This window comes from Rhinoraja longicauda, chromosome 5 (assembly GCF_053455715.1).
Source record: "Rhinoraja longicauda isolate Sanriku21f chromosome 5, sRhiLon1.1, whole genome shotgun sequence".
NCBI lineage: Eukaryota > Metazoa > Chordata > Chondrichthyes > Rajiformes > Arhynchobatidae > Rhinoraja > Rhinoraja longicauda.
This window is the reverse complement of record NC_135957.1, coordinates 76928894-76947647: the sequence shown is the minus strand read 5'-3', so window position 1 is coordinate 76947647 and position 18754 is coordinate 76928894. Positions and strand designations below refer to the sequence as shown.

At 42.8% G+C, this 18754-nt stretch overlaps 1 protein-coding gene across 2 annotated transcripts in view; it reads left to right on the top strand.

Annotated features, from left to right (window-relative positions):
- sh3bgrl2 (SH3 domain binding glutamate-rich protein like 2) overlaps positions 1-18754 on the top strand; it is a 59088-nt gene that overhangs the window by 38514 nt on the left and 1820 nt on the right. The window contains exons 3-4 of one of the 2 annotated variants that reach the window (XM_078400241.1): positions 8746-8826; positions 14649-14685. In XM_078400241.1, the coding sequence (XP_078256367.1) occupies positions 8746-8826; positions 14649-14685 (118 nt within the window). The remainder of the gene's footprint in view (positions 1-8745; positions 8827-14648; positions 14686-18754) is intronic. The other variant, XM_078400242.1, reaches the window with a different exon arrangement.

Genomic DNA, 18754 nt, shown 5'->3' with positions numbered 1-18754 from the left:
CTTAAGATTTATGATTGGAAAGATCTGTGCAGCGTATGACTATTTTCAATAATCATTACCAGAAAAGGGTTAGAAACATAGAAACATAGAAAATAGGTGCAGGAGTAGGCCATTCGGCCCTTCGAGCCTGCACCGCCATTCAATATGATCATGGCTGATCATCCAACTCAGTATCCTGTACCTGCCTTCTCTCCATACCCCCTGATCCCTTTAGCCACAAGGGCCACATCTAACTCCCTCTTAAATATAGCCAATGAACTGGCCTCAACTACCTCTGCGGCAGAGAATTCCACAGATTCACCACTCTCTGTGGAACCTGTAAAATGACTTCAACCATGACAATTGAGTTTCGATCCTATTGAATTCAACATCAGATTTGCAATGAGCATTTGGATTTGTTATTCAAATGAATACAGTACAGCTTTTCTGCAGGGGTATAGGAGTGACATGGCAACAGATAATTCTGGAAGCAGAAGAGACTGCTTCACCCTGCGTGGTGCAGTCACTCTGCGCGGAAGAGACTGGAAGAACTTGATCATTTTTCTTGCTTGGTGATAAGTGTGACTTGTGACCTTCTGGGAGACTATTTGGTGGTGAGATCTGACCTCACTAAAAACATAATTGAAACTTTGTTAAAAACAAGGCCCCAAACCTGATCTAGGAGAATGAGGCACTCCTTTCCCTGTTTTTATTTTGCAATTTCATCAAGTTTACTCAAACCTTGGAAGGGAAAGCAGACATTACGGAATTGTATCCTAATCGTAATATACAATTAAGCAAAGCTTTTAAGAGCTAATCAATGTACATCAGTCATCTCTTGGGACTGTTTTTTAATATGTTTCCAAAAATAAAATGTTGGGTCGATACAGTTCAAGAGCTTTGGCATCATGTACAGGGAGTACGTCAATTCTCTCCTTTCTGGCTTGGCAAGTAATATCTATATCCATCTCTGAAACACATTAGAATTTTAAAAAAACATTAAGAGCACTGGATGTTTGGAAATTATTGCACATAACTCTTGTTTAGGTCAACACATCTGTCAGATTTCAGCAGAAACCTTCTGTGCTAAACTCTGCCAATTTCAAAGAACAAGAAGTAAATCAGAGTAAAGAGAGATCCATAACACGTGAACTCCAACAAAATTGAAAATTCAGGAAAAACTCAACATCAGACAGTTTTTGTAGAGAGAGAAGCAGTGTTAACATTTCAGATCTATGATCTATGATCTTTCACCAGAATATTTCCAGTTCTGTAGAATATACTGACTGATATAACATACTGATTGAGAACACCAGCTCTTATTACATTCCAAGTATTTATACTCCACACAATTCACTAAGTTTCGCCAGTCTATTTGTTGCAGTCATTGAGTCATACAGCATGGAAACAGGCCCTTCAACCCAACTCGTCCATGCCAATCAAGATGCTCCATCCAAGTTAGTCTAATTTGCCTGCGTTTGGCCCATATCCCTCTAAACCTTTCCAATTGTCGATTTAATCCTCCATGATTATTATATTAGCTTTGTTCCATGCACCTCTAATCGCTGATTTATACCATGTCTTGCACTAGGTAGACACAAAATGCTGGAGTAACTCAGCGGGACAGGCAGCATCTCTGGAGAGAAGGAATGGGTGATGTTTTGGGTTGAGACCCTTCTTCAGACTGATGTCAGGGGAGTGGGTGGGACAGAGATAGAATGTTGGATATGATTGTGAGTGAGGTTGGCATGCGGATTCAAAAGATGGCACTGAAAGCGTCTCAGCTCTAGCGCTTGTCCAGTAGGTATGCTGTTCTTGCTGTCTATGTGAAGAAGACTGCAGAGTGGATGAGCAACTGCGGGAGAAGACGGCAGGGGAAGAGAAAAGACATTCTGGCCTTCCATCACAGTGAGGAGGGGACTGGAGGAGACTCACTGTGATGGATGTTTCTTTTTTTTGTGTTTTGTGTTGGTTGGGGTTGTGTAATTTGCTTATTTTATTGCTCTTATTGTTGGACTGTGGGTGACGAAATCTCGTCCAAAAAACTTCTTTTTTGGATGACAAATAAAGATATCCTGAATCCTGATTGCATCTCCTGGATTCAAAAGGCCATTTAACTGAGGGAGTGAGAAAGATAACAGAATGCAGTGTAGTTCAAGGGTTTGACAATACCTGGGAGATAGATAATGTTCTCTGTAGCCACGAGCATATCCTCAAGGTTGGACTGCCTGCCCAGTATCAGGGTAGAAAATATCCTCTTGGAATGAGCGGCGGCTTTAAATGACAGGGCCAAGACCCAGATGTTGTTGCCCATGTGCGCACCATCGACATAAATAAGGCAAAGTAGGTTTCTTTTCTGAAGGATTAGGAAGCCTCAAGGTGCAAATTAAAAAGCAGAACCACAGAGAAAACAATCTTTGGATTACTACCTGAAGTCAAATTGGCATCGGGTGAATAAACTCAGAGAACTAAATGAGTGGCTCAAAGCTCAGCATGAAAGAAACAGTTTTCAAAATTATGGGGAACTGGTACCAACTTTGGGGAAGGAGGAAGCTGGTCCATTGGGTCAGGATTTACTTTAGTTAGTCTGGGACTAGTGCCCTTGCAAATTCATTAACCCGGGCAGCAGCAAAGGTTTGAAATTAAATAGTGGGGGCGGGTGAGTGTGCTGGGGAGGGGAAGTTTAGAAAGTTTCACTGACCAGTTCTTTTCACTGACCAATTCTACAGTTCTTAATCTAAGGGGTGTGACTGACCCCAGAACAAAGCATTCAGATACTTCTCCCCCTTCCAAATGTATCATGGTGCCCAAATATTAGGTTCCAGCTCTGATCCAAAATTCCTTGAGATGTGGTCATGGTTGTCATGGATCTCAGTGGTTTCAGTCAATTGTGATAAAGTACACCTGCACCACATCATCAGCCCTGTGATGCTTATTTTAATTCCATTGCTGTCCTTATAGGTTCTTTGAAATGCCTTATGGATCCAGCAACAGGGTGCCAAATTTATGCATGTTCCCAGCAGTCACATTGTCAAATCTGCCCACCAAATTTTCACTGAGTAGAATCTGGAACAGGTTCATCAATTCCATTTGGCTCAGATTGAGATGGAGAAACTTCGAGTCATGGATATTTGTTAGGGTTGATTCCAATTTAATTAAACACTTTTAATCTTTTTTTTGTAGATTTATGTTATTTATTTCAAGTTATTTTTTTAATGTTTAATACTATGGTCATTTTTTAGTGGTTTTGATTATTTTCAATGTCTTCAATTGTCAGTTGTCAGATTTTCTAACAGATTTAAATCTCTGCAGGAACCAAGCTCATTTCCTCACCCAGCAAGCAATTGGACTCCCCACTGTTGGGATTTCTCTTTCCCAGACACCTGATCTATCCCAACCTCGGCACTCTCAGACCACCTTATTTCCAATCTGTCTAAATCTCTTTACCCCAATCTCTCACCAGAGCAACAACAAACCAACCCGCCTCAAGGCACTCTCCACTCCCTCCCAAAAAGCAATTGGGTCAAAGCAATGAATTTTCATACTACTTGAATACAGTATTGGTTTCATTCCTAAAATGAAACCCTTGCATGCCTTTTTGCTGTCCAGGCACAGCAGTTATCATGGTGATCAGTAGGTGGCAGGCAAGCCCAGTTTTCAGTTCACAATCTTGCTTTTGCATATGTACTGAGGAGATATGGGTAGCAGCAAACATGGTGGTGTTTGGAAGATAAGGAGTGGGTGCACTTGGACAACGCAATAGGCGAAACTGCACTTATTTCCAGTGCCAGTCTGCAGAGGGACTAAGGTAGAAAACCTGAAGAAGAGGCTGACCTTGGCCACTACTGGTTGTACTATTTCTATCATTCAAGTTGGCAGTAAGTGTCTTTTAAGCAGATGGCAAATTGAACTGACTCCCTCCTGATCCAGAATCTGTGAAGGTTTTTGTTGTTTATCTTTGCCAGCTAGGTTTAAATTAACTTGCCAGCATCCATAGCACTTGATAACTTTTTGTGCTGCGCTGGTGGTCACCAAGTCCCTGTGAAGCTTTTTGTCCAATTTTTACACAATTTTTCTCATATATGCTGCAATTATTTTGGTCGATTAACAAAAATATTTGATAATTTAGTTTGCAACTTCTATCATATAAATAAATTTATGCATGTAAAAGAAAATGCCAGATAGCACTATGTTAAAAACAGACTTTATACCCATACTTTTTTTTAAAAACACGTGGTTCATTATCGCAACAGGAACTCCATCATAAGTGGAGAAACCCTTTGGTATACCCTCTAGACTGGAGCCATTCTGAATAAATGGAAATCGTGCCATGTCAAATCAGTCTCAAGAAGGGTTCCAACCTGAAACGTTGTTTGTCCAAACCCTCCATAGATGCTGCCTGTACTGTGTGCTGGAGGAACCTGAATACTGATGCTCAATGAGACCAACAACTTGGTCTTAGAGTTTCATTTAAAAAAATATGTTCTTAAGGAAGAAACAAAGAGAGACAGAGAATTTAGGGAAGTCGTACCAGTGCTGAAGGCATGACCAATGATGTTGAGAAAATAAATTTAGTGTGGTCTAAGGAGTCAAAATTGGAGTAGTGCATATACTTCAGGAGGCACAGATGGTGATGTCAGTTTTAATTCTGAAGGAGATTAGAAAAAAATGCCGAGGTTAGACCATCTAGTGATTTGCAAACAAGAGTAAGTACTTTAAAACTGAGAACAGTATAAATCAAAAGGCTAAGGTGATGGGATGATCAGTTGGTGTGAGATAAGGATTTAGGAGTACAGGTGCATGTTTCCTTGAAGGTCGAGTTGCAGGTAGATAAGGTGGTCAAAAAGGCCTTTGGCATTTTGGCCTTCATCGGTCAGAGTACAAGTTGGGAGGTCATGTTGCAGTTGTATGAGACGTTGGTGAGACCGCATTTAGAATACTGTGTTCAGTTCTGGGCACCATGTTATAGAAAATATATTGTCCAGCTTGAAAGGATTCAGAAAAGATTTACGAGGATGTTGCCAGGACTAGAGGGTGTGAGCTACAGGGAGAGGTTGAGTAGGCTGGGTCTCTATTCCAAGGAGCACAAGAGGGTGAGGGGGGATCTTATCAAGGTGTACAAAATCATGAGAGGAATAGATTGGGTAGATGCACAGAGTCTATTGCCTAGAGTAGGGGAATCAAGGACCAGAGGACATAGGTTCAAGGTGAAGGGGAAAAGATTTAACAGGAGTCCGAGGGGTAACCTTTTCACACAAAGGGTGGTGGGTGTATGGAACAAGCTGCCAGATGAGGTAGTTGAGGCTGGGACTATCCCATCATTTAAGAGACAGTTAGACAGTTACATGGATTGGACAGGTTTGGAGGGATATGGACCAAGCGCAGGCAAGTGGGACAAGTGTAGCTGGGACATTGTTGGCTGGCGTGGGCAAGTTGGGCTGAATGGCCAGTTTCCACGCTGTGTCACTCTATGACTCTATGAAGCCATGAATAGCAGATTTTTTTAATAGCCTCACCTCTACAAAGGAAAGAACAGGGGAAGATGCTGGAGTCAATTATAAAAGACGAAATTGCTGAGCATTTGGATAGCAGTAACGGGATCATTCCGAGTCAGCATGGATTTACGAAGGGGAAATCATGCTTGACAAATCTACTGGAATTTTTTGAGGATGTAACTAGGAAAATTGACAGGGGAGAGTCAGTGGATGTGGTGTACCTCGACTTTCAGAAAGCCTTCGACAAGGTCCCACATAGGAGATTAGTGGGCAAAATTAGGGCACATGGTATTGGGGGTAGGGTACTGACATGGATAGAAAATTGGTTGACAGACAGAAAGCAAAGAGTGGGGATAAATGGGTCCCTTTCGGAATGGCAGGCAGTGACCAGTGGGGTACCGCAAGGTTCGGTCCTGGGACCCCAGCTATTTACGATATACATTAATGACTTAGACGAAGGGATTAAAAGTACCATTAGCAAATTTGCAGATGATACTAAGCTGGGGGGTAGTGTGAATTGTGAGGAAGATGCAATAAGGCTGCAGGGTGACTTGGACAGGTTGTGTGAGTGGGCGGATACATGGCAGATGCAGTTTAATGTAGATAAGTGTGAGGTTATTCACTTTGGAAGTAAGAATAGAAAGGCAGATTATTATCTGAATGGTGTCAAGTTAGGAGGAGGGGGAGTTCAACGAGATCTGGGTGTCCTAGTGCATCAGTCAATGAAAGGAAGCATGCAGGTACAGCAGGCAGTGAAGAAAGCCAATGGAATGTTGGCCTTCGTAACAAGAGGAGTTGAGTATAGGAGCAAAGAGGTCCTTCTACAGTTGTACCGGGCCCTGGTGAGACCGCACCTGGAGTACTGTGTGCAGTTTTGGTCTCCAAATTTGAGGAAGGATATTCTTGCTATGGAGGGCGTGCAGCGTAGGTTCACTAGGTTAATTCCCGGAATGGCGGGACTGTCGTATGTTGAAAGGCTGGAGCGATTGGGCTTGTATACACTGGAATTTAGAAGGATGAGGGGGGATCTTATTGAAACATATAAGATAATTAGGGGATTGGACACATTAGAGGCAGGAAACATGTTCCCAATGTTGGGGGAGTCCAGAACAAGGGGCCACAGTTTAAGAATAAGAGGTAGGCCATTTAGAACGGAGATGAGGAAGAACTTTTTCAGTCAGAGAGTGGTGAAGGTGTGGAATTCTCTGCCTCAGAAGGCAGTGGAGGCCAGTTCGTTGGATGCTTTCAAGAGAGAGCTGGATAGAGCTCTTAAGGATAGCGGAGTGAGGGGGTATGGGGAGAAGGCAGGAACGGGGTACTGATTGAGAGTGATCAGCCATGATCGCATTGAATGGCGGTGCTGGCTCGAAGGGCTGAATGGCCTACTCCTGCACCTATTGTCTATTGTCTATTGTCTATCATGTAGCATGTTGGAATGGACAAAGCTAGAGGTAACAAATATATGTTGACAGTTTTGATAACTTGTAAGCTACACCGGGTCGATGTTCCAATGCATTCTGTTCACAAATAACATAAATGTGACTATATAACCAACTGCAAATAGGTAAGCATCACCAACGACTGTAAAATATATTTTTAGGGCCTTTGACAGTTTCCAATCAAAGTTTATCTCTGTTATGGTTAACAAGTCTTTGTTAATTCAGCATAGTTGGTCAATATTCCCAGTTACAAGTGTTACACAGAATTGGGACATTTTAAATTCAGGGAAAATACCCGTTTTGTGAATATATTTTGTTTTAATTCTGCTTTCACGACTGTAATAAAAATGAAGTAAGTAACTAATTTTGGATCAAGAAAGCCACAAAGTCTTAATTGCAGAAATAATTAAAATTTAAAGAGTGAGGTTTAATAAGGACTGTAATTCCTCACCTCATCCTTGTAGTGTGTTTTAGTTCTGGGCTAAACATACTGGGCATTGCATTAAGCAAGCTTGACCAAGAATCCTTCAAAATGTACTGACTCACTTTCAGGCTATTGCAGATTGATTCATCATGTTTCATCTCCTGAAAATTATTGGAGCAATGAGTAGAGAATGGTTGCCTGTATGGGCTGTATGTTTCTGATGCAGCCAAGAGGCATCACCAAGTCTCAGTAAACTACATGAGAATATGCAAAAACTATTTTATCGTGATTGACTTGTACAGAAGTAAAATAATGCAATTGTTCTTCCCGATTAAAACTGCAGATAAATCTCCTACTGGGCTAGACCAGGCTGATGTAGAATTATTTCTTAATTAGTACGAGTATGACATAGAGTCGTAGAGTCATCAAGTGATACAGTATGGAAACAGGCCCTTCAGCCCAACTTGCCTACACTGGCCAACAATGTTCCAGCTACACTAGTCCCACTTGCCTGCACTTGGTCCATATCCCTCCAAACCTGTCCTATCCATGTACCTGTCTAACTGTTTCTTAAACGATGGTATAGTTCTAGCCTCAACTACCTCCTCTGGCAGCTTGTTCTATGCACCCACCACCCTTTGTGTGAAAAAGTTACCCCTTGGATTCCTATTAAATCTTTTCCCTTTCACCTTGAACCTATTTCCTCTGGTCCTCGATTCCCCTGCTCTGGGAAAGAGACGCTGTGCATCTGCCCGATCTATTCCTCTCATGATTTTGTACACCACTATAAGATCACCCCTCATCCTCCTGTGCTACATGGAATAGAGACCCAGCCTACTCAACCTCTCCCAATTGCTCTCACCCTCTAGTCCTGGCAACATCCTCGTAAATCTTTTCTGAACCCTTTCAAGCTTGACAATATCTTTCCAAACACGGTGCCCAGAACTGAACACAATATTCTAAATAAATATTAAACTGTTTGCAATTGTAATTTTATTTTTAATAGAAGCTATTTTGCAAGTCATTTTCAAGAAAACAATATACTTTTAACCAGCAAAGCTTTGAAGAATATAGTGCAGCTCCAGTTTCCTTCCACATCGCCAAGATATGCTGACTGGTAGTTTACTCCCCTATTGTATATTCCCTCAGGTTGAAGTGGGCGATAGAAGGATCAAAGTGAAGTTAGTGGGCATGCGATAGAGAATAGGTTACAGGGAAATAACTGGCTGGAATGGGATTGCTCTGAGAGTCAGCACAGACTTTATTGGCCAAATGGCCTCCTACCTCACAATCAAATATGAGAAATATATTATGATATCTGCCTTTTTCTTTTCCATCCCTCTTAAAAGCTGTAGCTTGTTAAAAATGCCAAACTAGAGGTACTAATGCCCTTTTGGTTTGGTTCCAGGATTATGATGCTTTCTTCGAATCAAAAGAAAACAATACGGTGGCAATTTTTTTTGGTTTGAAACCAAAATCTACATCACAGGCAAGTATATCCTTTAATTTAAAGTTAGTTTGCTTTGTTTTTATTTTTGCCTTTAGTAAAGGCTCAGGAAAGATAGACATTATTGCAAAAGATTAGTTACAGCTCTTTTGCAAACTTCTGCACATTGCTATAACATCAAATTATATTTATGTACAAGAAAAAGCCTAGTTTCTCCCTCAAGCCTGTCTCAATCCATGATGGCCTGAACATCAAGACCCAACTATCTGCATACTGGAATTCAATGTTCATACACAGTGGTATACAAATGTCTAGAGTGCTTTACATTGACTCCTGGTTCTAGAATTTTTTATGATGTCAGGTCAAGTATGGACAACGAAACCGTTGCCGCCAGTTGTCGAGGAACAACATCCCATACCCAACGGTATGAAAATTGAAACACAAACTAGAGAAACAACACCTCATATTCCACTTGGGTAGCTTACAATCCAACGGTATGAACATTGAATTCTGCATTTTAGGTCATCTCCCCAGAGCCCCACCTGGACTCACACCTACCTCTCCCCACCCCCCCCCCCCCCCCCCCACCCCACAACCCTCACCACCCCACCCCATCTTCTGGCTTCACAATTCGCAACTCTTCAACCTTTTTGTTTCACACCTCTGTTTTTTGCACCTGTCCCAACGTTTTTTAAATGTTGTTATTGTACCTGACTTAACCACCTCATCTGGCAGCTCGTTCCATTTACCCAACACCCTCCTTGTGAAAAAAAAATGCCTCTTAGGTTCCTATTAAATCTTTTCTACATCACCTTAAAACTCTGCCTGGTAGTTCTTGATTCCCCAACTTCATCCTGTGTATTCATCCTATCTATGCCCCTCATGATTTTATATACCTCTGTACAATCGCCCTTCAGTCACTAAGGAATATGAAGTTCCAGCCTGACCAACCTCCCCATAGCTTGTTCCGTTGAGTCCCTTCATTGTCACTTGAAACTCTGTGACCAACAACACTATGAGAGCACCTTTACCAGAACTGTCATAGTTAAGCCTGCTCACCACAATCTTTGCAAGAGCAATAAAGGATGGGCAATAAATGTTGGCACTGCCAGCAATGCCCAGATCCTGAAAAGCAATTAAATAAAAACATTTACAGTTCTCTGAGAAAAGGAGTGATAGAAGCAGGTGTGCGGAATGGGATTCATTCGCAAGCTATACCACAGCCGTAATACTGTTGTCTGGAAGGGTAGCTGTTGTATTTTATGCTTCTGCAGTTTAATATTCCATCCCAGGTCTTGTGTTGTTTAAATCTTCTCTCTTCACAAGGAAGTTGAATTTTTTTTAATCGATTTTCATTTAATTATTCTATGAACATCATATGTCAACTCCAAAGCTAGGTATTTTCTCATGTAAATCCAAATAAATACTATTCACCAGCAAAGTTCTTGTTGCTGACAGCATTGGAGGAGCTCTGATGTAACAGCGAAATCTCAATCTTCAACATTATAGTTTGACTCTCAAATGATTAAAAATGGATTAATTTGTGGAATTATATAAAAACTCATTAGTTAATCGTGTTTTGAAACCCACAGTAAAATAATGAGATGTTAATACTTTTCAACATAACAAACAGGAAAATGTAGCTTTTTTGAGGGATTTGGAGAGATGCATTCAAGAGAGAGCTAGATAGAGCTCTTAAGGATAGCGGAGTCAGGGGGTATGGGGAGAAGGCAGGAACAGGGTACTGATTGAGAATGATCAGCCATGATCACATTGAATGGTGGTGTTGTCTATTGTCTATATGGGGAGCTTTGTAGAAGGAACGTTGCTGCATGTCAGTGACTGGAAAACATGCACATGCAAACCGAACCTTGCTTTCATCCAAAGGAGCTGAATCTAGACTCGTGCCTCGGAGGGATGAGGCCTTCAGAGCAATTTCATCTCTATCCGGTCAACTCTCACTCTTGTCCCTTCCCCTCGCCCTCACACACACTATTCATTCCCTCACAGGAGCTTGAACCAAGGACATATATCTGCTATTCTGGACCTCGACAATCCAGACTCTGGTTAGTTCTTCCCTTACTTGCTTGGATGATCTTGGATGGAGCTGTTCCCAAACATGCTGTGATGCAACCCGATAAAATCCTTTCTACGCCGCCTCTGTAGAAGGTTTTAGTAAAGTTTGCTTTTACTTACATTTAGTAAAGTTGCAAGCACCTTTCCTAGGCGCAGAATTCTAAAGAGTTACGACCAACCGATTAAAGAAAATTTTCATCTCAGTGCAAAATATTGACCCTAAAAGTTATCAGGTAAAATTCAATCGTTACCTGGTAACTTTTAGGGTCAACATTTTGCACTGAGATTTAAAAAATCTTTAATCGGATGGTCGTAACTCTTTAGAATTCTTTGCCTTGGAAAGGTGCTTACGCTCAACCCTTGAACGTATTCAAAGCTGAGACCAATAGATTTATTTTGGAACGCGAGGGAAATCGAGGAGTATGGCGGTTTAAAAGAAACTGCAAGCTCCTACCATGGAAATTCTATCTCACTGACAGATTGTCAGAGCTGCTGGATCATCATATTATTAACTGGATTTAAAGTAAATATGATTTTATGTGGTAAGAAGTATTCTAAAGAATTCAACATCTCTCAGCGTACTCAGAAGTATTATAAAACCTGCAAGGAAGCACAGTTCAGTCCAAGCCTGTTGGGTAGATACACCACCTACTGGCTGATTCCTCAAACTGCATGAGATATGAGGTTGACCCAGAGACAGTAAAATTCCACTTATCCAGCACCTTTAAGATTTTTGGTAGTGTCCACTCATCAGATTTTCTAGACTATTGCACATTAATCCCATTGTTACTCAAACAAACTTTTATTTTGCTTTTTTTTAAAACAGCAGTGTAAAACGTTTTCCAGTGAACTCAACGAGTTTTAAATGACTGGGAAACAGGTGTCGGTTCACTATTGTGATGTGTACTGAGGTACAGTGAAAAGCTTTGTTTGGCATGCAATGGGACATTTTTGGAGACAAACTGGAAGATCATTTACTCGGTGAAAGCCATTCTCTGGTGTGCCCGAAACCTGTTGGCCTTTCAGCATAGCAAGATGCCTGTCAGGGAATGTTGCCGATTGGCCCATTCCAGACTGCAGGCGTATGTGCTGAGGGACGCACTGAAGCATGGTGCAGCCTTCACCAACACTCTGTGGAGGAGGACCACAGTCTGCAGTCCTTCCGTTGCTGGACATTGAGGGGAAGAGTCTGGTGTGGACACCCCTGAAGCAAGGGATGGAATATCATGCCACAGATCAGATATACCATAGATGGATACAATCAAGTAAAACTCAAGTATAATACATCGAGCAAAGGTGAAGATAGAGTAAGAATATAGTTCTTAGTATTGTAGCACAATGTAGTGCATCAGCTCCATAGACAATGTCCAATGCCTGTAGTGGGGTAGAGGTGAATCAGAGGGCCAAATGGCCTCCTCTTGCACCTATTTTCTATGTTTTCTATGTTAATACCGTAGTTTATGGAAAGACCATTCAGAACCCTGATAAAAGAGGGGAAGAAGCTGTTCCTGAGTTGGATGGATATAAGCACTCTGAACCCCACCTCTGCTCCACCCACGCACACTGACCCCAACCCTGATCACACTCCAGACCATCAACTCTGTCCATACACCTCATTGCACTCTTTACACCCAGCTCTCATTCCGGACTAGACACAAACAGCTGAGGTAAGTCAGTGGGTCAGGCAGCATCTCTAGAGAAAAGGAATAGGTGATGTTTTGGGTCAAGACCCTTCTTGGTCTCAAACTGAAATGTCACCTATTCCTTTTCTCCAAAGATGCTGTCTGACCCGCTGAGATACCCCAGCGTTTTGTGTCTATCTTCGGTTTAAACCAGCATCTGCTGTTCCTTCCTTCTCATTCCAGTCTAATGAGTGAGCCAGAACTGCAGCTTAAGATGCCATAGCATGTCCCAACCAATGGCAGTGTGCAGCTTGGCGTAATCCTGACTCTTGCTCGTTGCACCATGGAAGTCAGCAACGTGCTGGAGACAGGATGGTGACATGATTAGTTTACGTAGGAGCAAAATGGAAAGGCCATGTAGAGTTGGTGTTCGAAGTAACGGGCGATTTATTAAAACTGGTGCATACAAGGAGACCTGCTGATCTGTCAAGTGTGACTTTGGTACCTTTTTTATATTCTCAGATGACAAGATTATACAGAAACTTGACTAACAGTAAAACGAGGTCTTGATTACAGAATGGAGCTCAGAAAGACTTAATTAGGTAATAAACAGAATAAAATGTTTATCCACATAATCAATGACATTCCTGAAACTTGGGTGTCGTCTTAATTAGGTAACTAACAGAATAAAATGATTATCCACAAGTTTAACTTAATTAACAGCAGATCCAATTTTCTGTTACAACAATGGGTGTATGTTATAACATAATAAATTCCTGAAACTTGGGTGTCGTCATTGCTATATTCCAGGTCTACAGTTCCATGTTACCACATTAGAACAATCCACATCTATTTACTCATTATAAGCCCCACTATTCTTTCCCCTACAACAATTTATTATTGTCACGTCCTAAGATACAGAGAAAAACTTTTGTTTGTGAACAATCTGCCATAGCGTTCAGCCTGTATCCAGGGGCAAGTCTCAGTCCTGCTAAACTGGGGGACTGGATGAACTATTTATCTGGTCGAAAAGAGGAAGAGCTGCTGGAGAAACTCAGCAAAGGCAGCCTCTGAGGAGGGAAATGGACAGATATTGTTTCAGGTCAAAAGCCTTCATCTGGACTTTTATCTAGCTCGATTAGTTGATGCAGCAGAACCCTATTCACTGGCCTGGACTGGAAAACATTTAACTGTAAAATATATATTTTTATGTGTATATCATTTTATTCCTTTCATCTGCTTTCAAATATCTTAACATAATAACTATTTAAAAACAACACCATGGCCTTTAAATGCAGCAAATTGCCAACAGGCCAATAGGACCCACTACCTGAGGCCCACTTGTTGTTCATGGGCCAGTGGATCTGGAAGGTTGGCGACAGAAACGAGGTTTGGAACCATGGGGATAGCATGGAGACTGCCTCCAGGCACAAGGCAGATTGAACACAAATCTAGACTCGGTTGTTCTTTTCAGTCACATGCACATGAAAATATGTATGACCCTTCATGAGTGTCCTGAGTGTGGACTCCAAATTTACTGCAGGTGAACTAGGGCTGGATTTATCAAAATCCAACTGATAATTGAATCTGGAATAAAAATCTAGGATTCATGAAACAGCGAGATTTTAAGTGTTAAGAGTCAAGAGTGTTTTATTGTCATATGTCCTGACCACCATAATGAACAACAGTTCAATATATATAGTGAATATAACTATTAAACTAGTAATGAATACAACAAAACCCAACCGGCTCACTTGCTCGTGTCCTTAAGAGAAGTGATATTTAGCATTCTTACATAATTTGATACCAGTCCCACACAAATATAGCAGATTATGCTGTCTAAACAAGCATAACGAGATACTTTATTGAAGGGAAACATGTTTAAATATGTTTAAATATTTTTTCAATGTTTTTTGTGAGAGATTGCTGAGTACACATTGATTCCTGTGTTTCTAAATGGCAACTGATTTATTGATCAGTTGTATGATGTATGTATTCAGATGCATGTATTCATCAGCTGTAAAATGCTATGAGACATCCTGAGGCGGTGAAAGACTGTTGAAATGCTGGTCTTTTTCTACCTTAGCAAAGGCTAACAATTGATCATCTAAGATTTTCTACATGTACATAGGTGCACATGACTAATTTCCATTTCACTCTTTCTAGACATTCATCAGTCGTTCAGATGATAATTACAGCAAAGGTAAAAATGTATAACCTGGATTCTGTTGGCACCAAAGTAGAATGAAACTTTCATCTTATTGTAGACCTTCATAATGAATTGGAGCCATGGTCATGAGCAATGAACGAGTCTTTTCATGTTGGCAATTTTTTGTTATTTTTTATTGAAATTGTCTTCCAGTCCAGCAATGGTTCATTGCATACCATGACACAGACAGGTGTTCAGATGGGCAGCTATGTGAGGACGTAAAAACAGAAAATGCAGACAGTATCTGAAACCACTGATGAAAGGCCATCAATCTGAAACATTATTCCTGATGCTCTCAACATTGATGCTGCCTGACCTGCTGTGCACTCCAAAAATCTGGGCAGCACAGTGGTGCAGCGGTAGGGTTGCTGCCTTACAGCGCCAGAGACCCGGATATGATCGTAAATACGGGTGCTGTCTCCCAAATTCTCCCAATCAATGGCCACCATATCCTTCTTCTGGAGATACGACACGGAGAAAAATTGCATCACGAGATTGAAAAAAAATCTCCCCCAATTCCCCCCCCCCCCCCCCCCGCAAACCTCCACATAAAACAAACCAAGAAACACTAAAACAGACTTTTAACACATACAAAAAAATAATAAAAACAGTAGAAAGGACAGACAGGCTGTTGGTAAGGCAGCTACTGTGGTGGCGCCACCCAATGGTTCTGTTATCCCACTTTCCCATACACACTCGGGGCCATTTTACAGAGGCCAATTAACCTACAAACCTAAACATCTTTAGGATGTGGGAGGAAAGCAGAGAACGGAGGAAACCCATGTGGTCGCAGAGACAACGTGCAAACTCCACACAGCCAGCACTTGAGGTCAGGATTTAACCTGGGTCTCTGGCTCTGTGAGGCAGCAGCTCCACCAGCTGTGGCACTGTGCCACCCATATTCTTTCATCCCAAAGCAAAGTCTATGCTTATTGTTATGTGTGATAATCATGTGTAGGTTACAGGCATTCAATATATTATTAATAAAAATATTTCAAGAGTCACTCTCTTTAAGTTGCAAGGTTTATTAGAAGGAAAAATATATAAATACTGGAGCTTATTGTTGCCAATTAGGCGGAGATGCTGATATTTTTCTTAAACTCATAAAAATATAAAGATAAATCTAATTAAATTCAGGTTTGTGCTGGTAATCATAACTCGGGTAAACTTAGTCCACAGTTTATATAATTGGTGTATGAAATTGGTGTATGAAAATGTGATGGTTTTGCCTGCTCAGGCAAGTTTGTAAAATCGTCATTATATGTCTATATATTCTAGCCTCAACAATGCACATGGAATGCAAACTTGAGAGCAAAACTGCCCACTCTGCTGTGATTCATAGTTTGCAGTTTGCAATACAACAATGATTAAAATAACCCCTTTGTGTAGCAGTGTTCACCAATAAAACAAGATGCAATTTAAAGATACAAAGGAGGGATATCTTGTGCAAGGCACTGCCCTGGAAGTTGACAGAGAAAATGTATCTTTCTGGCATTCCTTTGCTTAAAAAAAAGGCTGTTGCGAGATTAACCTTATCGAGTCACTTTGGCGGGAGAGTGATAAATGGTTTTTAATAGAGACATGTAATGATGCATTTGGGGAGATGCAACAAGGCAAGGACACATTGACCTGGAAGTTAAGATTCAGAAATTCTTAATGGTAGGAGAACAGGTCAGTAAGGTGTTTAAAGTGACATTGGTTGAGGCACAGAATATAAGAGTGGTGTGTGGAAATATGCAGTTACCTTGCAGTTGGAGTACCGTATACAGTGCAGTCAACACTTTACAGGAAAGATGTAATTGCAAAGGAGAGGATGCAGAAGAGACATACAAGGACATTACCAGCTCTAGAAACTTGTAGAATGTTGACAGGTCTACTGTGAAACCTCCTCAATGTATGTCTACTTTGAAGAAGTTCTCCTCCTGTCTCCGACAGGAATTCTGTGAGACCCTCTCTCACTGCTCCCCCTCTGTGATTTTTATCTCTGGCCTTTGTTCCAACCATCTGCCTATGTCGATCTATCTCCTGCCATGCTTTGGTCTGCCTCTCCCCTTTTCCTGCTTTCGTCTCCCTGCCTACAATCAGTCTGAAGAAGGGTCTCGACCCGAGACATCGCCTATCCATCTTCATCAGAGATGTTGCCTTAGCCGCTGAGTTACTTCAGGACTTTGTGTCCTTTTGAACACATTTTTAGGCAAGGTTCTTACCTTTAGACAGGGGAGCCTGAGGGAAAACTTTAATTAACGTAGATGAAATTAAGGTGTCAAGATGAAAAAAGAAGGATCTATTTTTCTTAGCAGAGGAGTAGAAAAGCATGAGTCATAGGTTTTAAAGTAATTGGTGGGGGTATTAGATGGGAAAGAAAATTCAAATTAACCCCGAGGGTGGTGGCGATCTCAGTGCCTGAAGCGTGACAGGCAGAAATTCTCATCACAAGTGCACTTGAAGAGACATGCCCTGCAGGGCTGTAGACCTGGTGCTCAATAGTTGAATTAGGCTGAAGAACATGTTTTTAAACAGACACATTGAGCCAAATGACCCCCTCTGTATCGTTAATTTTGTGTGATTGAAGGTGAGAGGGGTAAAGTTTAAAGGAAACTAGACCAATTGGACTCGGGCCCAAACCTCTCCTGCATTGGTGCAGCACCCTCTCTTCCCCCTCCCCACTTCCCCCCTCCCCCCACCCCCACTCTCCCCTCCCCCCCTCTCACTTCCCTCTCGCCCCTCTCTCTCTCTCTCCCTCCCCCCCTCTCCCACCTCCTCTTCCCCTCTCCACCCCTCTCTCCACCACCCCTCCCCTCCCCTCCTTCCATCCCCCTCCCTCCAATCCTCATCCCTCCACCCCCCACTCCTCGCCTCCCTTCACCCTCCCACCACCCCCTCCCCCTTCCCCTCCGCTTCCCCTCCCCCTTCCCCTCCCCTTCCCCCTCCCCTTCCCCCCTTCCCCTTCCCCTCCCTCCCCACTCACCCACTCCATCCCCTTTCAATCCCCCTTATCCCCCCCTCCCCTCTCCCCCTCCCTCCCCTCTCCCTCCCCTCCCCCCGGACGCCGCCTAAAGGAGTTGCATTAGTGGAGCTGGGAGAGTACTGTCCCGTCCCGTCGCAGTGCGGGGGTTCAGTGCGGTGGGTAGACGGCAGCGCCTCTTCCACTGTCGGCCCTCGGGTCGATGCAGCTGGACCCTTCTTGTCTTGTCTTGTTGATACTGCACCAACGTCGCTGTTGGGCTATAAACGTGCAGTCCCTTCATGCATGCAGTTGCAGATTCCCCCCGCCTCCCGGCCCAGATGGCCGCCGATGCTGCTGGACTTTGGGCGGCGTGGGTAAGGCACTGAGCCGGCCGGGGAGAGGAGGGGGGACAGGGGAGCTGAGAGCAGGCCCAGCGCCAGGCCTCAGCCTCCACCTCCACCAACGCCAACGCCCGGCCTCACAATCGCTGCTGCCGCCATTCTCCTCTCCTTGGCCCACCTCAGGCTCGCGGTTAGCCGGTCACGTTCAGGGCCAGGCCCAGGCTGCTTCACCCAGCCCAAGGCCTGGCTCTCCCACCGCTTCGGAGCCGGCAAACTCGCCCCCAAGAGACAGGCGGCCGAGCCCTGCTCGTCCCGAGATCAACGGGCCCCAACTGCGCATGCATGGATGCGGCAGTCATTTTATGTGACTACCAGATCAACGGGGCCCCAACTGCGCATGCGCATTTTTTTAAACTTTAAAATGTGAATAACTTTATAAATATAACACCGATTTCAGTGAAACCTCTTCCATAGGACCACGGGACGACGGTGAGTAAGGTCCCAACCTCTCTTGCATTGGTGCAGCACCCTCACCTCCCCCCGTCCCCTCTCCCCCCCCCTTAAAATTGTCACGCTATCGTGTACCTTTTTGACTGTCGTTCAGGAACAAACAAACAAACAAGAGTTTTAGTATATAGATGTGCAGGACATGTTTTTTAAACAGAGAGAGGTGGGTGCGTGAAACACACTGCCAGGGGTAGTGGTGGAGATAATTATGATAGTAGCATTCAAGAGGCCTTTGGATAGATACATGAATATACAAGGAATGGTGGAT